Source organism: Gorilla gorilla, chromosome 5 (genome assembly GCF_029281585.2).
Source record: "Gorilla gorilla gorilla isolate KB3781 chromosome 5, NHGRI_mGorGor1-v2.1_pri, whole genome shotgun sequence".
Taxonomy (NCBI): Eukaryota; Metazoa; Chordata; class Mammalia; order Primates; family Hominidae; genus Gorilla; species Gorilla gorilla.
This window is the reverse complement of record NC_073229.2, coordinates 113,861,390-113,888,866: the sequence shown is the minus strand read 5'-3', so window position 1 is coordinate 113,888,866 and position 27,477 is coordinate 113,861,390. Positions and strand designations below refer to the sequence as shown.

General features: G+C 39.1%; 1 protein-coding gene across 6 annotated transcripts in view; it reads left to right on the top strand.

The window, feature by feature from the left end:
- Positions 1-27,477, top strand: part of MDN1 (midasin AAA ATPase 1) — a 189,084-nt gene that overhangs the window by 102,015 nt on the left and 59,592 nt on the right. For all 6 annotated transcript variants that reach the window (XM_055391822.2, XM_019029484.4, XM_055391823.2 and 3 more), the window contains 19 exons: positions 95-303; positions 1,272-1,394; positions 3,806-4,003; positions 5,584-5,691; positions 6,060-6,248; positions 9,984-10,073; positions 10,179-10,442; positions 10,582-10,843; positions 12,398-12,557; positions 13,438-13,554; positions 14,457-14,665; positions 15,912-16,060; positions 16,422-16,633; positions 16,952-17,172; positions 18,414-18,527; positions 20,578-20,710; positions 21,729-21,844; positions 23,011-23,144; positions 27,160-27,317. In XM_055391822.2, the coding sequence (XP_055247797.1) occupies positions 95-303; positions 1,272-1,394; positions 3,806-4,003; positions 5,584-5,691; positions 6,060-6,248; positions 9,984-10,073; positions 10,179-10,442; positions 10,582-10,843; positions 12,398-12,557; positions 13,438-13,554; positions 14,457-14,665; positions 15,912-16,060; positions 16,422-16,633; positions 16,952-17,172; positions 18,414-18,527; positions 20,578-20,710; positions 21,729-21,844; positions 23,011-23,144; positions 27,160-27,317 (3,166 nt within the window). The remainder of the gene's footprint in view (positions 1-94; positions 304-1,271; positions 1,395-3,805; positions 4,004-5,583; positions 5,692-6,059; positions 6,249-9,983; positions 10,074-10,178; positions 10,443-10,581; positions 10,844-12,397; positions 12,558-13,437; positions 13,555-14,456; positions 14,666-15,911; positions 16,061-16,421; positions 16,634-16,951; positions 17,173-18,413; positions 18,528-20,577; positions 20,711-21,728; positions 21,845-23,010; positions 23,145-27,159; positions 27,318-27,477) is intronic.

Genomic DNA, 27,477 nt, shown 5'->3' with positions numbered 1-27,477 from the left:
ACCCATGTGGTAGATTTTTAAAATCTTGAGTTGATGCATGCATGTGATTTGGTGATGTCCTGCTTATACATGACTTTACTTTTCTCCACTTAAGGACCTGTCCTACACAGGAATAATATTGCAGACTATGCACTCAGTGCAGGGACCACTGCTATGAATGCACAGAGGCTCTTAAGAGCTACCAAACTGAAGAAGCCCATTCTCCTGGAGGGTTCCCCTGGTGTTGGCAAGACAAGTTTGGTGGGAGCATTAGCAAAGGCTTCAGGAAATACCCTTGTTAGAATCAACTTATCAGAGCAAACGGTAAGCTCGGTCATCCTACAGCTGATGGAGATAGCTATAGATAGTAATGTCTGTGTCAATTTATAGTTGCCTAATCAGAAATGATTACATTATCAGTATCCTCAAATTTTTCTTTTCTTTTTTTTGTTTTTTTGAGACAGAGTCTCGTTCTGTTGTCCAGGCTGGAGTGCAGTGGGGTGCAATTCTCCTGCCTCAGTCTCCCTAATCGCTGGGATTACAGGTGCCCGCCACCACACCTAGCTAATTTTTGTATTAGTAGAGACAGGGTTTTACCATGTTGGCCAGGCTGGTCTCAAACTCCTTATGTCAAGTGATCCACCTGCCTTGGCCTCCCAAAGTGTTGGGATTACAGGCGTAAGCCATGGCGCCTGGCCTGTATCCTCAGATATTTCATATCATAATAAAGACCACAGCAACATGACCTTCCAAACTAAATCTTCTTTGGATTTGTTAATTGCTGACACCTATAATATTAATTCTCTCTGGATGCTTTATCCTAATTCTCTTTCGAGAGAGAATTATCCACTTTGGTATTTATTATAATATAACCCCAGTTAATTTTTTGCTTAAAATTTTTTTTAAAAAGTAGTAGAAATAAAATGATTTTTAACAATCTAAGGAAAATATGGTACAGATGACAAATTGAATGAGAATCCTTTGGAATAGGATTTTGTTTTCTTTTTTTTTTTAAGCCTGTCAATTAAATTCCAAGTACAGCCAATGTTGAGAACTGTTAATCTAGAGCACCAGCTCAAATTGATTGATATATGGAGCATGTTGGGAAAGTTCTTGGGGGCATGTTTGGGCTCCTGGTAAAGAGAGCTGGGATTGGTTAGTTCTATCTTGGATGTAGGAAGGAAGAGTAGTGGTGCCAGCCCCAAGTATTTATCATTTCAGATTTAGGGTGTTAGAATCCTGTTGATTTTTAAAGTAATAATGGCTTTTTTCCATTTCTTCCTCTTTCAAAGGACATCACAGACCTGTTTGGAGCAGATCTACCTGTTGAAGGTGGCAAGGGAGGAGAGTTTGCCTGGCGTGATGGTCCCTTACTGGCAGCTTTGAAGGCAGGCCACTGGGTGGTGTTGGATGAGGTGAGGGGCCTGTTTGTCATGCCCAAGATGGTGATCATGTGTGTGAGGAGCAGTCATCCTTTCACAGCTCCATTTCACAATCCATTTCTCAGTGGAAGATCCTGCTGATGACTTTTCTCTAATGAAAAGATCCTCTGTAGTTTTCTTTAAGAATGAGGAAGGTCACTTGGCAGAATACACAAAAAGAGGCCCTTGTACATAAAACCTACAAACTCTCCCACTGTTTAAAGTTATCCTTCAGAGGAAAACTGCATCGTCACTAGTTTAGTCTCTGACAGGCTTGCCGTTTTTGCATTTATTTTAGAGGCATTTTACAAATAGCGTCAACCGCTTCATGTTTTATTAGTGCACCAGAGAGACTAAGGAAAGACATACGAAATGACCTACCGAAATGAGGAAACGATCTGTTATGTGTGCATATTGGGTAAATTATTCATCAGAAGAAAGAGCAGAGTATGAGACATGATAAATACTGAATCTCTGACAACTAGAGATACGGAGCTGGGTCAGTTTGGGGTGTACAATATTCAGGAAAAGGCTAGAAATATTTGTGGAGCTGAAATGATTAGAGTGATGTACGTGTCACAGGGGAGACTTTGGACACAGGCTGCAACAGGTCCCCCAGGTTCAGACTCCTGGGTCTGATCATCAGAGTGGGTGCTGTGGGACTCCTGTCTGCTGAGCTGCTTTCTGCCTTTTATTCTTGGGATAACAAGGAGAGGGAATTTTTTTCCATTTTTCAGATTTTTTTTTGAACAAGATATCTGATAGAATATATATTAGCCGGGAAAAGAGAAAGCCTAGTTTTAAAGCTGAAGGCTACTGACCATACTTAGTATTTAGTGGAATTGCATTCAGGGACGACAAGACATTCTAGATTTATAAACACATTTAAGAGCGGCCTTCTGTTTGGGAATATACAGAAGTGTTTGTGCTTTGTGGTGCTTGTGTAAACATGACACTTGAAATTCTAATGTAGTGTGCTCTGATTTTTGCCTGTTTGCATTTTATTAACTTGTATTTTCCCAATCTCCTTTTTCTATGTTACCAACAAACCACACATGCTTCACATCCCTGAGCTCTGAACTACTCATCTGAAGACCTACATTCAGCTCTTTTCATCCTGGCACAAGAGCCCCTTGTAATTGTTCTTATTTACAAAATTGGTGGAAATCAGCTGTACTAACTCACTTTATATCCTGACTTTGAAACCCGTTGGAGATTTTGTTCAGTGTTTGAGATGGGAAAGTATTTAAAGAGTTAGCAAACCTTATGTATTCTCTACAATTAGTGTTACATGTCTTTTTCTTTTCTTTTTTTTTTTCTATTTTTCTTTTTTTTTTTAGGCAGAGTCTCAGTCTGCTGCCCAGGCTGGAGTGCAGTGGTGGGTTCTCGGCTCACTGTAACCTCCTCCTCCCAGGTTCAAGTGAATTGTGAATCTCCTGCCTCAGCCACCTGAGTAGCTGGGATTACAGGCATGCACCACAATGTCCAAGTTTTGTATTTTTAGTAGAGACAAGGTTTCGCTATGTTGGCCCGCCTGGTCTTGAACTCCTGGCCTCAAGTGATCCACCTGCCTCGGCCTTCCAAAGTGTTGGGATTACAGGCGTGAGCCACCACTCCTGGCTAATTTGTGTTACACATCTTAAAAACTCAGATTGTGAAAATGAAATATCTATGTATTGGCAAGTTTTTCTGCAAGTTATTACTTAGAGAGCAGGTTAATATAGGTTATATATAATGGATACAGTTTAACTTTTGAGAAGATTCTTAACTTTAAAATTTAATTTGAGCATTTATTCAGTTTAAAGATTATTAATATGTTTGTGTATATATACGTGTGTGTGTGTGTGTGTGTGTGTGTGTGTGTGTATAAAATACCAGACAAAATCTCTAACATACATGGGAAATAAAGAATAATAGAATTGGACCAGGTACAGTGGCTCATGCCTGTAATTCTAACATTGGGAAGCTAAGGTTGGAGAATTACTTGAGCCCAGGAGTTTGAGACCATCCTGGACAACATAACAAGACCTTGGCTCTGCCAAAAAAAAAAAAAAAAAAAAGAATTAGCTGGATGTGGTGGTGCACACCTGTGGTCACAGCTACACAGCAGGCTGAGATGGGAGGATCTCTTAAGCCCTGGAGGTAGAGGTTGCAGTGAGCTGTGATTGTGCCACTGCACTGCAGCCTGGGTGACAGAGTGAAACCCTGTCTCAAAAACAAAAGAATAATAGAATGAAGACAAACCAACCATAACTCAACCGAAAATACAGAAGGTTATCAATATTGTTTGAAATTCCCTTTCTGAAGATAACTCTAGCTTTATTTGCTGCATATTATTCCCCTGCTTTTTGTTGCAGTTGTATAATATATTTGAGACAAATGTATGTACTTTCTTCTTTAAATAGCTTAACCTGGCTTCTCAGTCTGTATTGGAAGGACTCAATGCTTGTTTTGACCACCGAGGAGAAATCTATGTGCCTGAGTTAGGAATGAGCTTTCAAGTGCAGCATGAAAAGACAAAGATTTTTGGGTGTCAGAATCCCTTTAGACAAGGAGGTGGGAGGAAAGGCTTGCCCAGGTCTTTCCTTAACAGATTCACTCAGGTAAGATTTGCTGTTGCCATAGATACCAAAGATAGACTCTGAGGGGATAAGACTACTATTATGAAGCCTTTAAGGATGTTCACTATGAGAATTAGAGAGGATCAGCTTAACGATCCTCTTTCTTGTCCTTATATGATCAATATTAATGTGACTGATTCCCATCATTGCTTCTGTCCTTCATCTTTTGCCCCGGAAGACTAGATGTGTTATCAGCTGGAAGAAAGTAAGGTCCCCAGCCTTTTCAGGATTCTGTGACTGCACTCTGGGATGAAGTCCAATCTTGGACCTTTTCAATTGTCCCTCTGATCTGTTGAAATATATAAGAAAAATTTTTATTGAAAATAATGCATTTTAACTAAAGAAAAGAAAGAACAGAAAACTACTATGAAGAATAAAAATCCACTATTCCCCAGTCAGTCATTATTAACATTTTGGTATCTTATGCCTTTATTCTTACTTGTAGAGGGGTACCTGTGTATGTGTATGCTTACTTGTTTTAACATCAGTTTTTCAGAGTTTGGCCAATCCAGAGGTTTGGAAATGTCTCTAGATTTCTTTAGTGTTACTGTCTCTTATGATTAAGAATTGGCTGAGTATCTTTTAAGAATGTTTTATTGGCTGGGCATGGTGGATCATGCCTGTAATCCCAGCACTTTGGGAGGCCAAGGCAGGTGAATCACCTGACGTCAGGAGTTCAAGACCAGTCTGGCCAATATGGCAAAACCCCGTCTCTATTAAAAATACAAAAATTAGCTGGGTGTGCTGGCAGATGCCTGTAATCCCAGCTACTGAGGAGGCTGAGGCAGCAGAATCTCTTGAACCCGGGAGGCGGAGGTTGCAGTGAGCTGAGATCGCGCCATTGTACTCCAGCCTTGGCAACAGAATGAGACTCCATCTTAAAAAAAGAAGAATGTTTTATTGAGAAAACTTTCAAACATATGGAAAAATTGGATGACTTTTATAGTGAATACTCATGTCTGCCACCCAGATTTAAAAGCATTTTACATTATACATAGGAAATTTTTAATAACATGTATCTTTTTTTTTTTTTTTTTTTGAGATGGAGTCTTGCTCTGTCACCCAGGCTGGAGTGCAGTGGCGTGATCTTGGCTCACTGCAATCTCCTCCTCCTGGGAGCAAGCAATTCTCCTGCCTCAGCCTCCTGAGTAGCTGAGACTACAGGCACATGCCACTATGCCCAGCTAATTTTTGTATTTTTAGTGAAGACAGGGTTTCGTCATGCTGGTCAGGATGGTCTTGATCTCTTGACCTCATGGTCCACCTGCCTTGGCCTCCCAAAGTGCTGGGATTACAGGTGTGAGCCACCGCACTGGACCTCTTTTTTCTTTAATTCACTAGAATAGACCTTAAAAACAAAACCTCTACTCAGCTGTATTTAGAAGATTTTATGATTCTTTATTCTCAAAACACAAAAAAAGAACTTTCTATAACTGAAAATTATATTTCTCATGTATTGTTACTTGGTATTAAAGATTTTGCATAATAAGACATGGTAGTCATTTCTAGTGTTTGGTAAAGAGAAACAAAGGCATTTCTTCATGTTATTTTTGGATTTCTAGGTCTTCGTTGATCCTCTTACAGTAATTGACATGGAGTTCATTGCCAGTACTTTGTTTCCAGCCATTGAGAAAAATATTGTTAAGAAAATGGTTGCTTTCAATAACCAAGTAAGTACCTACACGTATTGGTTTCTTTTTTTTTCTGGCTGTATTTGAACCAGCGTTTTTTCAACATAGAGTTCTACCAAATTATCAGGATCTCTAACTAAAAAAAATTACTTTGAATTCTACAGGTTTCTAGTGGAAGGGACACTACGCAGTGGAGGCTTCCAGTAATTCATTTCTGTATTGTGACTACCAGTGTTAATGCTTAGAGGATATGCCAGGCATTTGGAAGTCTTGAGAAAGAGGCTCTGAATCAAGCCTGTTAATTTTTGTTTCAGATTACATATGCTTTTGTAGTATATTCCTAGTACTTAATGCAGTGCCTAGTAGTAAGCAGGGCATGTTTCCCAATCAGGATGTTTTCTTTCTAGATTGATCATGAAGTGACTGTTGAGAAGAAATGGGGGCAAAAAGGAGGACCCTGGGAATTCAACCTCCGGGACCTTTTCCGCTGGTGTCAGTTGATGCTGGTTGACCAGTCCCCTGGGTGTTATGATCCTTGTCAGCATGTGTTTTTGGTCTATGGTGAAAGAATGAGAACCGAAGAGGACAAAAAAAAGGTGAGTTTCATACTTGGTATTTGTATTTCTTTCCATCTGAAAGTTGATTTCCTGTGGGTGAGAAAGGACATACACTAATTGCAAGCCTTTCTTTTTTTTTTTTTTTTTTTTTTGAGACTGAGTTTCACTCTTGTTGCCCAGGCTGGAGTGCAATGGCATAATCTTGGCTTGCTGCAACTTCACCTCCCAGGTTCAAGTGATTCTCCTGCCTTAGCCTCCCAAGTAGCTGGGATTACAGGCATGAGCCACCAGTTCAGGCTAATTTTTTGTATTTAGTAGAAACGGGATTTCACCATATTGGTCAGGAAGATCTCTACTCCTGAATTCAGATGATCCACATCTCTCAGCCTCCCAAAGTGCTGGGATTATAGGCGTGAGCCACCACGCCCGGCTAGCAAGCCTGTTAAAGCTGCTTCAAAATTTAAAAGTTAAAAGAACAGACTAAACGTTCTCCTACTTTGGGGTCTCACAATATAGAGTAGCTTGCTTTAGAGGACATAATTTGCTTATCTATCCAAATCCCCATGATCACATACCTTAAAGCAGTATTGCCCTCCAGTAGTAAAGAACTAAGTCTTCACCATCTTTACAGGCACCAAGGTGAGAAGCAGGAGGAGGCAGACAGGTGATACTCCATAGAAGAGGAAGTTTTTCTGTTTTGTTTTGTTTTTAAATAAATGTCAAATTACAAAGCATTTTGTCTAGAAAGTATAATCGTATAAAGAGAGAATATTCTGTGTTTAAGTGAAAATAAAAATACCTGTTTGTAAAACTAGAATTCCCACTGTAAGGAATTGTAATAACGTGTGCATTTTAGTTTGTGGTATTTAAAATCCTGTCTCGCCGAATGCTCACGATAGCTGTAGGCAGGAGGTGCTGTCATGGCATCTTACAGGTGAAGATCCAAGGCTTAAAGTTATGGAGTGTCACAGGTAGCAGAGCCGGCTTTCCAGTTTAGGCCCTCTCCAGTTTGTCTGCTGTTTCCTTCTAGTAAACTTCACTGTTTGAAAATAAATGAATAGATACATAGATGCATGCACTAGAAGCAGTAACCTCCTTGTTGAAATGTGAAGATGTGGCTGGCCCATAGCACATGTGACTTTCACAGCCCTTTCATTCTGCTACCCATTCTGTTTGTTCTTATTTTTTTTTCTTTTTTTGGATTGCAAAAATTTATTAAAATTGAAGACATTGTTTTAATATTCTTGTGCCATGAGACTCCATCAGGCGGTCTACAAAGACCATTGGGAGGCTGAGGATCACTTGAGCCCAGAAGTTTGAGGCTGTAGTAAGCTTCAAAGGCCACTGCACTCCAGCTTGGGTGAGGCAAGACCCTTTCAAGCAGTAAGCTGCATGCTTGCTTGTTGTGGTCATTAAAAACCCTAGTTTAGGATAACAGGTCTGCCTGCATTTCTTCAAGCATGAATTCTGAGTTCTTTGCTTCTTTAAAACTTGCTCCACACAGGGTAGTCAAGCCAACTCTCCATACCTTTAAAAGGTATGACAGGAACTGTCTTCATGTCCTTACCCAAGCAAGCCATCCACGGATAAAAACGTTACCAGGAGCAGAACCGTTGAGCTGGTCCAGACAAGTTGGACTCCACCATTTCAACTTCAGCTTTCTGTCTAATGCCTGTGTGCCAATGGCTTGAGTTAGGCTTGCTCTTTAGGACCTGGGAAGAAACAATTCAGTAGCTATTCTCATCCCTCCTTTGGGACAGAACTGTCCATAAGGTGCTATCCAGAGCCACACTGCATCTGCACCCAGCACCATACCTCACAGGAGTCGACTCCTACCTCGAAAAGCTGTTCTTATTTTTTTTGAGGCAGGGTCTGACTTTGTTGCCTAGGCTGAAATGCAGTGGCACAATGCCGGCTTAATGTAGCCTTGACCTCCTGGGCTCAAGGGATCCTCCCACCCCAGCCCACTGATAAGCTGGAACTATAGGCACATGCCACCAAGGCATGGCTAATTTGTTTTTACTTTTAATAGAGATGTGGTCTTGCCGTGTTGTCCAGGCTGGTCTTGTACTCCTGGGCTCAAGCAATCTTCCTGCCTCAGTCTCCCAAAGTGCTGTGATTACAAGTGGAGTGAGCCACTGTGCCCGGCCACCCAGAGCTTCTTTAGTGTGGTATTCAGAATCTAATTACACACTAACTCATTTATCATACGTAGGTGACTTTCAGTCATTTGATTAGGAGAAAGTCTTAGTGGTTTTTAACAGCTTTATTGATATATAATTCACATAATCAGCTAGTATTTTAATTTCTTCATCCACTTATAGTATATTAATTATGACCAAAACACATGCCAGTTGTTGAATGATTGATTAGTCAGGTGCTGGGTCATTGTGGTATGTGGAAGTTTTCCATCACTCTTCCAGTTCAAGGTTATTGTAATGGACCTTATAGGTGTTTTCTAGCGGGGGAGACAAGGTCAAGAAGAATAATGTCATAGAAGGATAAAGTCTGTAAAAGCTAGAAGAGTCCAGTTGAATGGAATTTTGATTTTATAAAGCTAAACCAAAGAGCTAGATTGGAAATTTTTTTTTTTTTTTTTTTGAGATGGAGTCTTGCTCTGTCGCCCAGGCTGGAGTACAGTGGCGTGATCTTGGCTCACTGCAACCTGGGTTCAAGTGATTCTCCTGGCTCAGCCTCCCGAGTAGCAATATTTGTAATTTTAACCCTCTGGTAGAACATCAGGGGTTGGAGATTATATACTTTAGTGTGGAACATGAGGTCATGTATCACCTGGACTCATAGGTAGGTGACAGGAACACTTTCCTATGCTGCTTTTAGTCTCACAGTCCAATGTTTGACACTGACTATGATTTTATCTGTATTATTTTTATTTTTTAACTTCATTGTAGTATTCAATTATATAAGTATTGCTGCTTTTTAGAAATACTATTTTGTATATTTTATTTATTTTTTTTCTGGCTTTAATTTTCCCTACTTCTGTGGGCTAAATTAATGTTTTTTATATACCTCTATCCGCCCCCCCACCATTACTCTTAGATTTTTTAGAGATCCAAAATAAAAGAGAGTCAACAGAACATTTTCTAATAGCATTACTGCTAATGAAAGGATAACAATGTAAATAATTGGTTAGAGGAATAAATTTGGTTTTCATATCTACATAAATATTTGGAGAGATAACATGTTTTTTGGAGGCTGACTGGCTTAGACTTAAAATCGGTCACCAACCATGGGCAAATTCTATAACTCTTGTGAGTGCTGTTGTCTATATAAAATGGACATGGTAACTATTTTGCATGGGTATAAAGATCAGAAATAATCTACCAAAGTACTTAATACAGTGTTTGGTACATGGTGGTTAATGAATGGTCATTTTTCTTTATAATCTTCGTATTACTGTTCTATCCTCTTTTTAGGTAGTATCTTCAATGATGAAAGCAAACAACTCTTTTTTTGTCTCTAGATTTCAATACTACAGTGTCCATGGCTTCAATTTAATTTATGGTGCATTCTTACTGGTATCTCAGATAGTTTGGAATATGACTGCTATGTTCTCAATCTCAAATTTACTTTCATTCCAAAGAATTAAATAAATGCAGTCAATCCTTTTTGTAAGAGAAAATTCAAAAGGATAAGGGAATTGTGGCCAGTGTTTTTAGAATAGTGACTCTTATCAGTGTGCTTGTTTTCTAGAAAGTTTGCCTAAGAATTAGGTGGAGTGATTTGTGTTTTTATTGCATTATCTTCTTCCTTTAGGTCATTGCTGTATTCAAGGATGTGTTTGGTTCAAATTCCAACCCATACATGGGAACCAGACTATTTCGTATCACTCCCTATGATGTTCAGGTAAGGAGACTAGGATAATCCTCTATCCTTTGACATTTTTTAATGGTTTCTTCTGCTCCCACTACCAGGCACGCTTATGGAAATCTCACTGGCATGTCTTTTCAGTTGGGCTACTCAGTCCTTTCCCGTGGGAGCTGTGTTCCTCACCCGTCCCGCCATCCCCTGTTGCTCCTGCAGCAGTCATTCCAACCCCTGGAGTCAATCATGAAGTGTGTGCAGATGAGCTGGATGGTCATCCTGGTCGGGCCAGCCTCTGTGGGCAAGACCAGCCTGGTCCAGCTTCTGGCACACCTTACTGGCCACACATTAAAGATCATGGCTATGAACAGTGCAATGGATACTACTGAGCTGCTGGGTGGATTTGAGCAGGTAACCAGTCTGCCTTCATATTTTCTGGCAAAGCATAATAAACCCCGTGGTCTGACTGAGAGTCTTCTGAGTTGGTGATGAGTACAGATAACAGTATTCTCTGACCCTATGATGAGTTCATGTCCTCTGGAAATTACAGGTTGATCTTATACGACCTTGGAGGCGGCTGCTAGAGAAGGTGGAGGGAACTGTAAGGGCACTGTTAAGGGATAGCCTCCTTATCAGTGCTGATGATGCAGAAGTAGTGCTGCGAGCCTGGAGTCATTTTCTTCTGACATATAAGCCTAAGTGTCTTGGAGAAGGTGGTAAAGCTATCACGATGGAGATTGTCAACAAACTAGAAGCAGTGTTATTGCTTATGCAGCGACTCAACAATAAAATCAACTCATACTGCAAGGCAGGTATGTATATTTGGATCTCTGTATCAGGAGCTTACCATTGCTTATATTGTGTCCATTTACACGTAAAAGATTTACAAATGTTTTGTATTAATTTAGTAATTATTAACAATCAGAACTTGTGGGAAAGTTTGACCTAGAAAGTAAAATGAAGCTGAGGTAAAGTATTCAGAATAGTTGATCCTGAAAAATCAAATAGGAAAAAAATTGGTTACGGTGCTTTATGGTTTATTTTGTGTGTAATCACCTATAATGATAAAACAGCATGTAAAACTTATTATTATTGGCTATTTTTTTACTCAGTAATTTCTCAAGAAATTGAGCATTTTTAAACTGAAGAATAGGAGTCTGAGTTCGTAGGATGTGTTTATTCATTTGTGTGGAGATGGAGGAAATATATCATCCTGTATGCCATCCAGTTAACATGGAAACTTCTCTCATTTTGTGGCGCCACTTTCAGAGTGGTGGTGAGCATGCTCTTAGGGAGGATTCAACCTAAAGGCCCACAGGCTGGGTCTGTCACTATGCTTGTCATTCTTTATTTCCAAAGCCTGCTTGTAACTGATTAAAAAGTGTTGATTCCTTATGGCCGAAGAAATCAGACATCCCACTTCTTGGCCAGCAAACATTTTATCTGTGGCGGTGGGCCACTCATTTACTTTCTTCATTGTTGATTTGATCTGTCATTTCTCACTTTAAGCCTGCCATTTGAACTTGAAATCCTTTACTCATTCACTCTAATTATAAAAGATATCCGATGCAGTCATGTGTCATATATTTTTAAATAGGTATTGTAAAACTCACCATTGAGTTATGAATTTCTATTATAAACACTATACTGAATATAAGTACTTTTAATCACCGTGGCAACACTGCATTATAGGAAGGATTATCTACATCTAATAGATGAGAATGTGAATATTCAAAGAGACAAAATTACTTGCCTACAGTTTTACAGTTAGCAGGTGGTTGGGCTATGGTATGTTAAGTCTAAACCTCGTTACTCCCTCATCTTTAGAAGTAGAAATCCAATGTGTATTACCTTGTGATATGAAAAATGGTCATAAAACAGTTTCCAACCAAAAAGATCAATTGAAAAATTTCGAGGGAAGGGCTATATAAACTATAAAGCATTTGGCAAGTAATTACCAGTTATTACTATATTACTATAATCATATGATATGCTCATTATAAAGGAAGCCCAGTTTGCACTGTGTGAAGTTATAGCACTTTCATTTAGTATAAATGCACTGATAGGTGGGAAACATCCTCCTTCTGCCATTTGAGAAACCGTAATACAGAAAAATCATTTGCCACCTCTATCACCCTAGAGTCAACCCTGAGTAGCTATTAATACAGAGAGCCATTAAAAAGTATTTTCTGTCTTAAACTTAACTTTCCTATCTGTGTTTAAACAGAAGCAAAACATTCTTCTATTTATTCTTTTATGAAATCTTAAAAACCTTGGCTAGAAGTATCAAGCTTCCTTTTCATAAACTTAATTCTTTGTTTGAAGTTAAGTGCTGTGGATGGTGATTCTTCCCTGTGACATTTCAGAGTTTGCCAAACTTGTTGAAGAGTTCCGAAGCTTTGGTGTGAAGCTTACGCAGTTGGCCAGTGGCCATAGCCATGGCACATTTGAATGGGTTGACAGCATGTTTGTTCAGGCCCTGAAGTCTGGAGACTGGCTTCTGATGGACAATGTTAACTTCTGCAAGTAAGAACCTTATGCCTAATCAGTGGTCCAACTTGAAATTTGGGATATGCTTGTCAAAGTAGAAACCCAGATAGAAGTGCTGATATTTTGAAGCTACTATTTTTCTTAATTACGCAAGCATCCTCAGCCATATTCTGTAGACTTCTCCCTGTGGTGAACAGTGGTAATTCGTCATCAGACAGTTATAAGATTTCAGCTCTGTATGATAATTTTCAGCCAAAGCAAAGGCTAACAAAATTGGATTATTTTTCCTGGCAATGTCCTTTGAGTTAGGCCTTTTAATTTAATATCAGAAGTCTTCCTTTTGTTAGGGTTTCTTCAGTGCAGGTTTTTCTAATGCAGGGTCTGACACAGGGCAGGCATTTATTAAATGGCCATCAGTGATGCAGCAATTCAACCATGTATCATTCTTGATCTTGCAGTAAGGTAAAGGACAAGTGTGAAACTATTGTACATATACAGTTAACATAGAAGCTACTACAAGTTAGATGATGACTATTTCTTCACGGAGCATTTATCTGAATGTTACAAATTGAAATCCAGCCGCCTTAAATGGATTTGATAATGTTGAGGGATGGGGAGCAGGAAAGGAAAAAGTGAAAAGGTTATAGTGCAAGGAACTTATCATTTTCTTTAATTTCATTTATTCAAAAATGTCTTGTGTATTTACTGGGTATAAGGCCCTGGGCTGTGTGCCTAGGGAAGCGAGAAGGAAAATCAATGGGGAATCTACTTTTGAAAGAGATCACTGTTGTATCTGGGTGAATGATTGTGCCGAAAGGAAATGTGAGTCAAAAGCATTTGGAGCCCCGTGCATGGAAGGAAAGAAGAGTCAATGCAGCATGTCAGCCTATCCGCCATCTGAATTCTGTCTCTGCAGCCCATCAGTGTTGGATCGTTTGAATGCTTTGCTTGAACCCGGAGGTGTCCTCACTATTAGTGAGAGAGGAATGATAGATGGATCCACTCCCACGATAACACCAAATCCCAATTTCAGGTATTTATATCTCTTACATTTCTGCCTCAGAATCTGACAGCCTCAGTAGCAGAGGTAGACGTTCAGTAGGACTTCCTTATATATTTTATTTATAAACTGAATCATGGAGAAGTTCACCCATTTATTAATTCACTTAACAAATACTTACTGAGGCTTTACTATTTGCCAGGCATTGCTGGGCTCTGGAAACACAGCATAAACAAGAGGGGCAAGGTCCTTGCCTTGCATTGGTGACGAAGGTGGGAAGCAGAGATACCAGTCACGATCCTTTTGCAGTAATTTAGGCAACACATCACAGTGGCTTAGATGAGGGTGGTCAGATGGGTTGGTTTGCTGATGGACATGTGGGTTGAGAAAAAGAAGAATCAAGGATGACACCTATGTTTTTGGCTTGAGTAACTGGGTAAATGGGGTTGCCATTCATTGAGAAAGGGAAGACTGGTAAAGGAGCAGGTTTAATGTGGGGAGGGTCTACCGGGAATCAGCTGTTTACTTTCAGACATACATCAGAGGTGTAAGATAACTAGATGGAGATGTTGATGGGCATTCAATATATGAATCCAGTTGTTTCAGGAGACTACACTTGCTTCCTGTTCTGCTGTCTGTAGGTGAGTTAGAATAATGAATTAGTACAGCCTACTCTGGGGAATATCTGAAGGTTAAATTTTTAAAGTTCTCAGCACTAAAGGTACACTGGATATATCATACACAGTTCCTTAGGAAAGTAGGTTTAGAGAAAATCTTTTGCTATATTGATGCATGCTAGAAGTAAAAGATCCTTGGTGTGAATTCTGTGACAATGAGCCACATAGGATTTGCCCTCACTGACTGAGGGCTGAGCTACACCTTTGGTTGCACTGGGATTTAAAATCGTTTTTTTCTTTGAATTGCTATTTTTCTAGACTTTTCCTCTCGATGGATCCTGTTCATGGAGATATATCCCGAGCTATGAGGAATCGTGGACTTGAAATCTACATTTCAGGGGAAGGGGATGCAAGCACCCCAGACAACCTGGATTTGAAAGTTCTGCTGCACAGCCTTGGATTGGTGGGGAACAGTGTATGTGACATCCTCTTGGCTTTACACACAGAGACCCGGAGCACTGTTGTAGGTGAGGTGCTTGACTTTTGGGCCTTTGCAGAGTTTTAGTCTTCAAGAAATTTATGTCATTCCATTGGACTGCTCATCAAAGATTTCGTACATTTAGTGTATATAGAAATTATCAGGAAAACTTTTTAAAAATGTGGATTTCCAGACACCCCAAGAGATTGGGTTCAGCAGGGCAGGGCAAGGCACAGGAATCAGTATCTGAAAGACGCTTCTTATGTCATTCTGATGCAAGTAAGCAGAGGCTAACCCTCGAGTAATTCCACTTTACTCACTGAGGTTTATGAAGTTTGCCCATCATTTCTCCAGGGTCATCAACAGCCTCTTGAAGTTGGAATAAAGAGGAAACTTTGAGTTGTTTAAAGCAGACAGGTGTTACTTTTTCTAAACGTTCAATTACACAAAAAGGAACAAGATAATAAATGAAGTATTGCTTGTTGGATAACTACTCTGTGTTAGGTACCATGCAGATTGTTTATTTAATCTTTTTTTTTTTTTTCTTTTTTTTTGAGACGGAGTCTCGCTCTGTCGCCCAGGCTGGACTGCAGTGGCGTGATCTTGGCTCACTGCAAGCTCCGCCTCCCAGGTTCATGCCATTCTTCTGCCTCAGCCTTTCCGAGTAGCTGGGACTACAGGCACCCGCCACCACGCCCGGCTAATTTTTTTTTGTATTTTTAGTAGAGACAGGGTTTCACTGTGGTCTTAATCTCCTGACCTCGTGATCCGCCCACCTAGGCCTCCCAAAGTGCTGGGATTACAAGCGTGAGCCACCATGCCCAGCTGTTTATTTAATCTTTACATTAGTTCTGCAAGGCATATGTTTTCATTTTTCAGATAAGACTCAGAGTTTGAGTAATTTATCAGTTAATAATAACAGCTGGAATTTGCAAATAGGCCTGTTGGATTTCAAATCCCATGGTCTTTTATGAGGTTACACTCAACTTGCCACCTTCAGTGTGTGTCAGCATTAGATTAAGGATATATGTTACCAGACTTTATCACATCTATAAATGAGTCCCCCATAATAAACTACAGACAGCCAGAGAGAAACAGGGGAGATAGGAATACAAAGGTTCCTACAGGTCCTTTGTGCCCTCGGAGGACTCTAGAGTCTACTTGGAATGTTTGGTAAAGTAAGTATTTGGGTGGGGCTGACAGGAAGGAGGTTTGATGGGAGGGCAGAATTTATCCATTTTCATTGGAGATTTTAAAGACTCTATTGTTTATAGATGGCAATTTTTTTTTAATAGGTTCTCCAACATCTTCTGTATCAACTCTAATCCAGACAGCCATACTAATTGTCCAGTACCTGCAGCGAGGGCTGAGTTTAGACAGAGCCTTTTCTGAAGCATGCTGGGAAGTATATGTCTGTTCCCAGCATTCACCAGCAAACCGGAAGGTACTATGAAGTATTGCAGAATGTTTCTAAGTTGTAATACCCTACATTATTGAGTACGAGGAAATTATTTTTAAAGGTGGCAACTCAGTGACCTAAGAGAGTTGACCACTGCAGTTTGCTCTAATAGAGATCTGGTATCCAGGTACTTTTCTGGAAAATAGCTTGAATGTAAATATTCCTTTTTTTTTTTTTTTAAACTTACATGTCATCAGGAAAAGTAGAATTTGACTTGTGTTTTTCATTGAGGAGTGTATTAAAAGTTGTTGTGAGGTGGTCACATGGACTATTATTACTTTGCTGTTTTTTGGGGAATATCACTTTTATGTTGGTACCACTGTACTGTGTTTTTGTCTCCTACCAGCTTGTACAGGCTTTACTGGAGAAACATCTTTCTTCTTTGCGAGCACATGAAACCTGGGGAGACTCCATTCTTGGCATGGGACTGTGGCCAGATTCTGTGCCCTCAGCTCTCTTTGCTACTGAAGATTCACACCTGTCTACAGTCCGAAGAGATGGACAGATCTTAGCATATTGTCTCAACAGGATGAGCATGAAAACCAGCAGCTGGACAAGGTCAGTGGAGCCTTCAGCTTGTGTCTTTGGTTTCTTGGCTGGTTTTTGTTTTTGCTGGAAATGGTCAGGACACAATATATTTAACTGGAGCATTCTGTGGCCATTTATTATGTAGCTGTCATAGTTTTATTGTTCATTGTGATATTGCTCCCTATTGATTATTTATTAGGTATGTTTTAACTTTCTTCCTCTGTGGGAGACTCTCCTTTTCTCTCTTACCTTTGGTCCAATATTTGTGAAAGAGGTTTTCTCAGTTATTTGGAATGTGAAATAAAAGGTTATTCTAGTACTGAGTTTGTTCATTCAAATGAATTTCAGGAGTCAGCCTTTTACCTTGCAAGACTTAGAGAAAATTATGCAGTCCCCCAGCCCTGAGAACCTGAAATTCAATGCAGTCGAAGTGAATACTTACTGGATCGATGAACCAGATGTTTTGGTCATGGCTGTTAAATTGCTCATAGAAAGAGCAACCAATCAAGATTGGATGCTCAGAGTTAAATGGCTTTATCATTTAGCCAAGAATATACCGCAGGGGCTTGGTGAGTAGAACAGCTTAATTTGTCCACTGATGTGATTTATGTACACTTATGCTATTTAAGTGCCTCAGCAGCTGTGTTAATCTGTGACTACACTGTTAAAATTACAGTTGGGAGGTCTCCTAGGAAGAAATTTGTGGTCTAGCATTACTGTTAAGGAGCAAGTCTGCCTGTAGATGTGTCACAAGATAAACTTTTGTTTCCATGTTATCCTTAGCATTTCAGGATATAGTCACCTTCCTAACAAATTCAAAAGGAAAGCATACTGTATTATTTTACTTTTTAGTTTTGAACATCTGCTTTTTGTGCTGTACTACTGCTACAGAACCATTCTATATGGGAAAGGTATTAGTTTTGATAAATGCATTTCCTCTAAAAGTATATAAGATTCTAATCTTATTTTAGTTCCAGTGCTCCATGTTGTCACACTTGGAGTTGTCCCTTGGTATCTGTGGGGGATTGATACAAGGACTCTTCCTCCCCCACCCAGGGACATCAACATACGTGGACGCTAAGGCCCCTTATATAAAATGGGATAGTATTTTCATATACCCTACACACATCCTCCTGTATGCATTAAATCATCTCTGGATTACTTATAATACCTAATACAATGTAAATGCTATGTAAATAGTTGTTGTAGTATGTTGTTTTAAAATTTATATTATTTTTGTTGTATTTTTATTTTTTGTTTTTTTAAATTTTTGAATATTTTTGATCTGTAGTTGGTTGAATTCCACAGATGTGGAACCCTCAGATATGGAGGGCCACCTGTACTTTCTTTGTAGTTCTTTCATTTTAAGAGAGGACAAAGCAACAATAACAACATTGCTTGAATTGTAAAGTACAGAACATGGAATTTGTTGGTGGAGATTAAGTAATTGAGTTTACATGAGCCTTTCTACTTCATGAGAATTTGTCAATAAGCCCATGGATGTTTATAATATTTTGTAACACATGTGGTCATCTGTCTAAATATATGTAGAGTATTTTTATAAATATTTTTATCTGTATTGTCCTATATGATAGCCACTAGCCAGCCACAGAGGGCTACTAAAATGTAAATGTAGATTACATTTAAAAAAATAAAAAATCCAGTCCTTTAGTTGCACTGGCCACATTTCAGGTCCTCATATGTGACTAGTGGTTATTCTATGCAGCTGTAGAACATTTTCATCACTGCAGAACGTTCAATTGGGTAGCAATGCTTTAGAGTCTAACACTGGTTTCTCCTTCCTCCACAGAGTCCATACAAATTCATTTGGAAGCCAGTGCTGCATCTCTCAGGAATTTTTACTCACATTCCCTCTCAGGTGCAGTCAGTAATGTTTTCAAAATATTACAACCAAATACAACAGGTATGCACTTTTGATTTCTAGCTCTCAGCACTGTCTTGGAAACTTATCTTTTGACTTTATGGGGAAAGATCTGACCTGTTAGAGGTCTCAACATAACAGTATTTTTTAGAAGACTCATGATATGCAGAAGCAAATTCTCCCTCTTTTTTTTTGAAACTACTTTTTTTTTTTTTTTTTTTAAGGGACAGGGTCTTACTAAGTTGCCCAGGGTCGTCTTGATATCCTGGCCTCAAACAATCCTCTTGCTTTGGTCTCCCAAAGTGTTGGGACTAGAGGCTTGAGCCACCATGCTTGGCCTGAAGCTATCCATTTATCCTCCAGCTTCTGAAGGAGGCTGATGATATGCCATGCAGTAAAAAGAACCTAGGAGTTGGAACACTAGGCCCTGGTACCAATCCTGCCACAAACTGGCTTGGTAGATTTTTGGCTCATCATTCACTGTCTCTGCCTGTGTTTAGAAACTAGGGGAATTAAGCTCTTATTTCTCTGAGGTCCCTTCCACCCTTAGCTTTGTGTTGTCTACCAGTATCGTTAGTAGGAAGAGTTTCAAACCACGAGATATTTGACTTAAAGGAAAGTTACACAGGGTCATTTAATTTAGGAAAATATAAAACTTTAATGATAGATGCGGTGACTTGTACCTGTGGTCCAGCTACCTGGGAGGTTGAGATAGGAGGATTGTGTAAGTCCAGGAGTTTGAGGCTGCAGTGAGCTGTGTTAGTGCCACTGACTGCATTCTAGCCTGGGCAACAGAGCCAGACCCTGTCTCTGAGAAAGCCTTGATGACGAAGTTATAAAACCATAGTGATAACAGAAATAGACATCTAAGATATCTGATCAAAGGAAGTATTCAAGATTAATTTTTTTTAAATAAGGAGTGAGAGAATAAACATTTCCTAGAACAGAGTAATATTAACTTGATTGGCACAAGCATTAATGAGGAAAATGGGCATTTTCACAACACCAGATCTAAAATTTTCTACCTCCATCTTCATTTGATGTTGATCAAAATATACCACTGGCCATTTGGTTTAGAAGAAAATATGCATGATGCTTTTGTGCTAAATAATTCCTTTATGTGCACTGAAGATCATGGAGTGAACGGGAAGAAATCAAACAATAGAGAAAAATACTTTGCTAGTCAAGTTGTTGCTGAACTAAGGCATGGCTTTCCACTATGAGAGGATTGTAACTTTTACAAACACAGTTCTACATTAGCAGCTTTCATTTTCAGCAGGCATCGCTTGTCCTCTGTTGGAACACATTAGCTCCAACTGTCCTTTTCAGTTTTGTAGCCCTTTTATCTTACTGAGTGTTGGAATATGGGTTCCCTCCTTAATGCACCTGCTGTTCACAGTATGTCCTGGGTAGTCTGGGTAGTCTACTATATGGTGGATGCTTTTAAAACTTAAAGTGCTCCACTGAACCGTCCTGCCAGCCACCTTCAAATTAATGTTACCCTTTTTTGTGTCTTGCCTCCCTTCCTTGGGTTTTCACAACTTCTGGAGAATGTCAGTCTCCTCCTGCTGCTTCACAGAAGTTGTGTCAGGTGTGAGCCAGAGGATTGTGGGGCAGCAGCAGCCACACTATGATTATAGAGAATTTGTTTTTAAGTTTAAAAAACTGCATTGTTTTCTTAATGAAAACAGATAGGTGTATTCATTCATTTTCTGCCATGTATGTAATTTTTTTTTTTTTAAGCTAATGGTGACCACTGTGTAATTTAGCCCAGTTATTAGTGTGATCTCAGGAATTGAATTCATTGGTTGGAATGTTGTATTCTAGTAGAGATTACCTTTATATCCTGCATTGGGATGAACTTTCAGGACATACAGATACTTTGCATTTGGTAAAGATAGAGTGTAAAAGCTATTAAACCCTGCTATTCTAGTATTATGGGATGAAACTCATGGTATTTACTGGTTCAACCTCTTCCCCATCATGATTCAATGTGCTCAAAGTAAAACAATGAAAATATTCAACTGAAACTTCCCAGGCAAGGAGTTTCTCCAATATTTCTGATTTTTGTTTTGTTCTGTTTTTAAACTAGATGAATTTGTGATCCCTCTGGATCCCCGATGGAATGTGCAGGCTCTGGACATGATTAGAAATTTGATGGACTTTGACCCACAAACGGACCAGCCTGACCAGCTCTTTGCCCTTTTAGAATCAGCTGCAAACAAGTAAGTGAAACCTGCTGCTCTGGGCACTGTTTGCCTCACTGGCTTCTCGGATTATACCTTTCCTAAGAATCTGTCAGATAGCTTATGTGTGTTGAATTTTGTGAACCTGAGAAGTTGCGGGGTGTTGGACATGATTGCCTTTATCATACGATAATCATATTTTCTACTGTTTTCTGTTTTTGTTTTGCTTTTGAGACAGGGTCTAGCTCTGTCACTGAGGCTGGAATGCAGTGGCATAATCTTGGATCACTGCAACCTCTGCCTCCTGGCCTTAAGCCATACTCCCACCTCAGCCTCCCAAGTACCTGAGACTACAGGTACATACCACCACACCTGGCTAATTTTTGTACTTTTTTGTAGAGACAGGGTTTTGCCATGTTGCCCAGACTGGTCTTAAACTTCTGAGCTCAAGTGATCCACCTGCCTCATTCTCCCAAAGTGCCGGGGTTATAGGTGTGAGCCACTGTGCCCAGCCTGGTTTTTGTTTGATTCCCAGCAGCTCCTCCCATTTTCACCTACTTGTTTTTACTTGTCTCTTCCTCAGCAATCTCTCTGTCAACATCATTTCCTGTCCTCAAATGTGGGAGACATAATAGCACCTCCATACTTATGTACACACTCACATATGAATTTACATAATTTTCAAAGTGAATCCACAAGTATAGTGTGTACCTCACAGGTTGCCTTGCAAGCTACCAGCCCCCTACTCCTCTGCTCCACCAACTCCTCCATTTCTACCATGGCCACTTTGAAGAGTTCACAGTGCAGTTTGTCAGATCGTGACAGACCAAGGCCTGGGAGTCTGCCTAGACCCAGCTTTCTCCATTCATCGATCTTTCCTTTCACCTTAGTAGTTGTCACTTTCATCTCCATCTCTTTAGTCCAAGATTTGCAGAGGCAGGAGAGGAATGGCAGGATGAAGGACCCTGATGTTCCAAGTGTTCCAGCAAATAGAGGATATGATTGAAAATGTTATTAACCGATAGCTATTTGTTATGTTTTTTGAATCTCATTCCAGGACAATCATATATCTTGACCGGGAAAAACGGGTTTTTACTGAAGGAAATTTGGTTTCTGTTGGTAGCAAAAAGCTAAGAGATAGTGTTTTGAGAATGTCCTTTGAATTCCATCAAGGTAAGAACATTTACCTTTTGTGTTCTCTAATTAAGCATCTGATTGCATAATGTTGCTAAAGTTGAGAGGCATATTCAGCAGCTGCTGTTGTTTACTGGTTTCTTTTAATCTGCTGGCCTGATTTTAAACATGTCCCCTTACTCAATAGTAATGACTAACATTTACTGAGCACTTACTTTGTGCCAGGTGCTTAGCTAAATGCTTTTTATGTGTCCTTGATCTCATTTACTTTTTGTAGCCACCTGTGATATAGGTCCCCATGTTGTTAGTGAGGAAAGAGAGACACGAAGATGCTCAAGGTCACGTCTCTAGCAAGTAACAGAGCCACTGGAAAACTAGGTCTGTCGGCTGAAAAAGTACATATTCATAAGCATTTATTATAGGAGGGAGCATTTCTCCCATGTTTATTTTTTGTTAATTGAAAAGATAGTTGTGCTTGTTGGAAAAAATTCAAACTATTAAAGTATGAAAATTGAAAAAGTTCATCTTTACATCAGCTACTGTTAGTAATAGTTTCATTTATGTTTTCTCATATCTATTGGTATTAACTATCTATCTAAACATATGTACCTAGTTTTCATTTTATACTTAAATACTTGTATAAAATATACATTTTTTTCTTTATAATCTGCATTTTTCCGTGAGACATTATTTACATCTGTAGGTATACATGCCTCATTTGCCGAGTTTAATAATACAGATTGAACATCCCTAATATGAAAATTTGAAATCTGAAATGCTCCAAAATCAGGAACTTTTTGAGCACTGACATGATGCCACAAATGGAAAATTTTATACCTGACCTCATATGATGAGCCATAGTCAAAATGCAGTCCAAACTTTGTTTCATGCACAAAATTATTAAAAACATTGTAAAATAGAAAATTTGGACTATGTGTTTCCCCAAGATACCTCATTATGTATATGCAAAGATTTCCAAAATCAAAAAAAGTATTGAAAATCTGAAAGACTTCTGATTCTAAGCATTTCAGATAAGAGACACTCAACTTGTAGTAGGCAAAGAATTTGCTTTTGCTTTTGCTCTCAAAATTGACCTTTGTACTGGGGATAACATTTAAGTTCTAGATTACAGTTTATTTTGAAAATGTCCAGAGATTATTTTAAATCCGATGAAATGTTCTCATTTTATTTATGTCGACTCTCAGATCCAGAAAGCTATCACACTCTGCCCCATGAAATTGTGGTCAATCTTGCTGCTTTTTTTGAACTTTGTGATGCACTAGTCCTGCTCTGGGTACAGTCCTCCCAGGGAATGGTGTCTGATGCCAGTGTCAGTGAGGTAAGGAACTGCACCTTGTTTTATTTTTAAACAACAAAATTTATCTTTCTTGGCATAAAGATTCTTAGGGCTAAGACTAACTTTAGTGTTGTTATATGCCCAATATTATTTAAGAAACTTATTCTTAACAGTTTTAAATATACCTATACACATATTTAAAATCTTTATTGGGGTATAATTTACATATTATAAACTGCATATATTTAAAGTGTATAAGTCTTGACATGTATACACCTGTGAAACCATTATCACAGTCAAGATAATGAACATATCCATCGCCCCCAAAGGTTTCCTCATTCCCTTTTTGTATTTTCTTCTTTCCTGCTCCCACCCACAACGAGGTAGCCGTTGATCTGCTCTCTTACTGTGGATCAGTTGTATTTTCTATATGTGGAATTATGCAGTATATATACTTTTTTGTTTATCTTCTTTCACTCAGCATTGTGATTTGGAGATGCATCCATGTGGTTTCATGTATCAGTCGTTCATTCCTCTTTATTGCTGAGTAGTATTCCATTGTGTGGATCTACTACAGTTTTTTTATTCGTTCACCTGTTGTTAGATTGTAAGTTATATTTTAATCCACTTAAGTCCTCTTAGACATTATTGTCACATGTGCATTAAATGGAATTTTTAATCCAGATTATTCTAGTAAGTCTAGTAAAGTAGAGCAGCCAGTCTTAAACTTTTTGATCTCTGCCTCTATACTCTTAAAGGTTCTCAAAAACTCCAACGATGTTATATCTGTCAGTTTTTACATATTAAGAACTGAATCTGAAAAACATAAACCCATAAATTTGCTTAAAAATACAGTAGCAAAGAATTTCACGTTAATATGAATAACTTATTTTCAATAAAAAATAGCAATTTCTAAAATAAAATTTGAGAAATGTGGAACTGTTGTACATTCCTGCAAGTCTCTGTATGTCTGGCTTGTGAAAAGATGGATTCTTGTAGTATGTTGTTTGGGATAAAGTTTATGAAGAAAAACTGGCCTCCTGTAGTTAGGAGGTTGGAAAGGAGAGGAATATTTTAGTAACCATTTCATATAATTTCAAATATTCTTATTTGATGGCACACCAAAAATGACAAGTAGTTTTGTAAGGGTTATTTGCAATGGAAAATCTGAGCAAATAATCAGTGAACTTCTTGTGTTAAAATTCATTGGCCACGGCCAGGTGCGGTGGCTCACGCCTCTAACCCCAGGACTTTGGGAGGCTGAGGTGGGCGGATCACGAGGTCAGGAGATCGAGGCCATCCTGGCTAACACGGTGAAACCCCATCTCTTTTGTATTTTGTAAAAATACAAAAAATTAGCCAGGCATGGTGGCGGGCGCCTGTAGTCCCAGCTACTCGGGAGGCAGGAGAATCGCTTGAACCCAGGAGGCAGAGGTTGCAGTGAGTCGAGATCGTGCCATTGCACTCCAGCCTGGGGGACAGAGCAACACTCCGTCTAAAAAAAGAAAATTCACTGGCCTAGTTTGCACCTTGGATAGACTTTGACCCTGCATTAGTTTATAGCTCGTGCATTGGTAACTTGGAAAATACTGTTCACTGAGTTGGCACATTTCATTCTTCAATATAAATAAGTAAAAAGTCACACTTGTGAAAAATCACAAATCTCTTCAGAAAAATCGTTACCAGGAAGTCATCAAACTCTGTTTTCCAGAATTTTTTTTGAGACAAGAGTCTCGCTCTGTCGCCCATGCTGGAATGCAATGGCGTGATCTCAGCTCATTGCCGACCTCTGCCTCCTAGGTTCAAGCAATTCTCCTGCCTCAGCCTCCTGAGTAGCCAGGACTACAGGCACGCACCACCACACCCAGGTAATTTTTGTATTTTTAGTGGAGACGGGGTTTCACCATGTTGGTCAGGCTGGTCTTGAACTCCTGACCTCAGGTGATCCACCTGCGTCAGCCTCCGTAAATGCTGGGATTACAGGCATGAGCCACTGTTCCTGGCCAGAATTTTCCGGAATTCTAAGTTTTGCTTAAAAGCTGAAATTTTATCATGGCAACATATATCCTCAATTTTTTTTTTTTTATTTTTTTTTTTATTTTTTTTTTTTTTTGAGACGGAGTTTCTAAACTCTTGTTGCCCAGGCTGGAGTGCAGTGGTGCCATCTTGGCTCACTGCAACCTCTGCCTGCTGGTTTCAAGTGATTCTGCTGCTTCAGCCTCCCAAGTAGCTGGGATTACAGGCACGTGCCACCACGCTCAGCTAATTTTTTGTATTTTTAGTGGAGATAGGGTTTCACCATGTTGGCCAGGCTGTTCTGGAACTCCTTACCTCAGATGATCTGCCTGCCTCCGCCTCCCATAATGCTGGATTACAGGTATGAACCAACGCACCTGGCCTCTCAATTGTTTTTCTTGAAGTGACAGATTCACATCATTGATTTTCAATGCAGTGTCTGTCAGATAGTCATAATTTGCCTGCCAGTCCTTCTTTTTTTGTACCATTAGTGTAAATGTCATCATAGTGAAAATGGCAAATAACATAATATTATGAAAATAGCTTTGACTTCATGGAACCACTATAGGAAATCACTAATCTAGAAACAATGTTACTGTAAAAATGCATTATTCAAAGAGCCATGTTGGAGACTCATATTACCTGATTTGCATTGCAACCCTGTATTAAACAAAATCGTATGGTATTGTCTTAAGAATAGACATTTAAACCAATAAAACAGAGGATTCACAGCTAGACCCCCCCCCTTCCCCATACATGGTCAGTTATTTTTGTTTTGTTTTTTGTTAAATATGCAAAGGTAATTTAATGGCAAAAAATGGTCTATTCAGTAAATGGTGATGGAAGAATTAGATGTTTATATAAAGTAAAATGAGCCTAGCCAGGCACAGTGGCTCATGCCTATAATCCTAAGTACTTTGGGAGGCCGAGGTGGGTGGATCACCTGAGGTCAGGAGTTCCAGACCAGGCTGGCTAACATGGTGAAACCCCATCTCTACTAAAAATACAAAACAATTAGCTGGGTGTGGTGGCAGGCGCCTGTAATCCCAGCTACTCAGGAGGCTGAGGCAGGAGATCACTTGAACCTGGGAGGCGGAGGTTGCAGTGAGCTGAGATTGCGCCATTGCACTCTAGCCTTGGCGATGGAGCAAGACGCTGTCTCAAAAAAAAAAATGGGCCTTTACCCCTACCTCACATTATATGTAGTTACCTCAACATGGATGAAACCTTTAAAAATAGAACTGACACTATGAGCTGGCTAAAAGAAAACATAGGAGAAGATCTTTACAATCTAAGTATAGGCAAAGATTTTTTAGGATTCTTTCTAAATGAAAAAAAAATTGATAAATTGATTTCATCAAAATTTAAAACTTCTATTCTTCATAGATACCTTTATGAACATACTGTGAGAGAATGAATATACTGGGAAAAACTGCTAACAAAACACATAAATTCCATAAACTAGCTATAATACAACCTAGTTTTTAAAATGAGCAAGACATCTGAATAGAATATCTTCTTGGAAGTTCTATGAATGCCCAGTAAGAACTTTAAAAATTGCAATGTCATCAGTTATCAAAGAAATGTAACTTGAAACCGCAGTGCGGTACCATCCACCAGAATAGAATTAAAATTAAAACTAAAGTTAAAATCATTAACAGCAAGTATTGGCAAAGAAATGAAACAACTGAAACTCTTTTACACTTCTGTTCGGAGTACAAAATGGTACAGCTGCTTTGGAATACAGTTAGTAGTTTCTCATAAAATCTATACTTTGACCCAGCAAGTCCATTTTCTCTAATAACTTTATGCTTCAAATACTAAGAGAAAAGATCTTTGCCTCCTCTGTCTGCCTTATTGTTCCTACATATATTACATACTTTTGGTGTATGTAAATTGAGCATTGATTAGCAATTATAGCCTATGTTGTGTGTCTTTTCCCGGGAGATGTTGGTGAGCAGTCTTGGTTCACTTTGTTTTTATTTTTCTTCTTGTTTTAGTCTTTCTTCATGCCATCTTATCTAAGAGACTTTGTTTTTAGATCTTAGGTTCTCTGCGGTGGCGGGACCGGTTCTGGACTGTGGCCGACACAGTAAAAGTAGATGCCCCAGGTCTGGCCCTTCTTGCCCTCCATTGGCACTGGGTTTTAAAACATCTGGTCCACCAGATCCCCCGACTTCTGATGAATTATGAAGACAAGTAAGATTCATATTTAGAGTAATAATGTCAATGATTACAGATAGATGTTAAGGATAAGATTTGGAACCGAAACTGTTTCTTCTTGCTTTATTTTGGTTTATTCCCTTGGCCTGTTGGTGAATGTACAATTAAAAGAAAGAAAGAAAGAAAATATTAATGG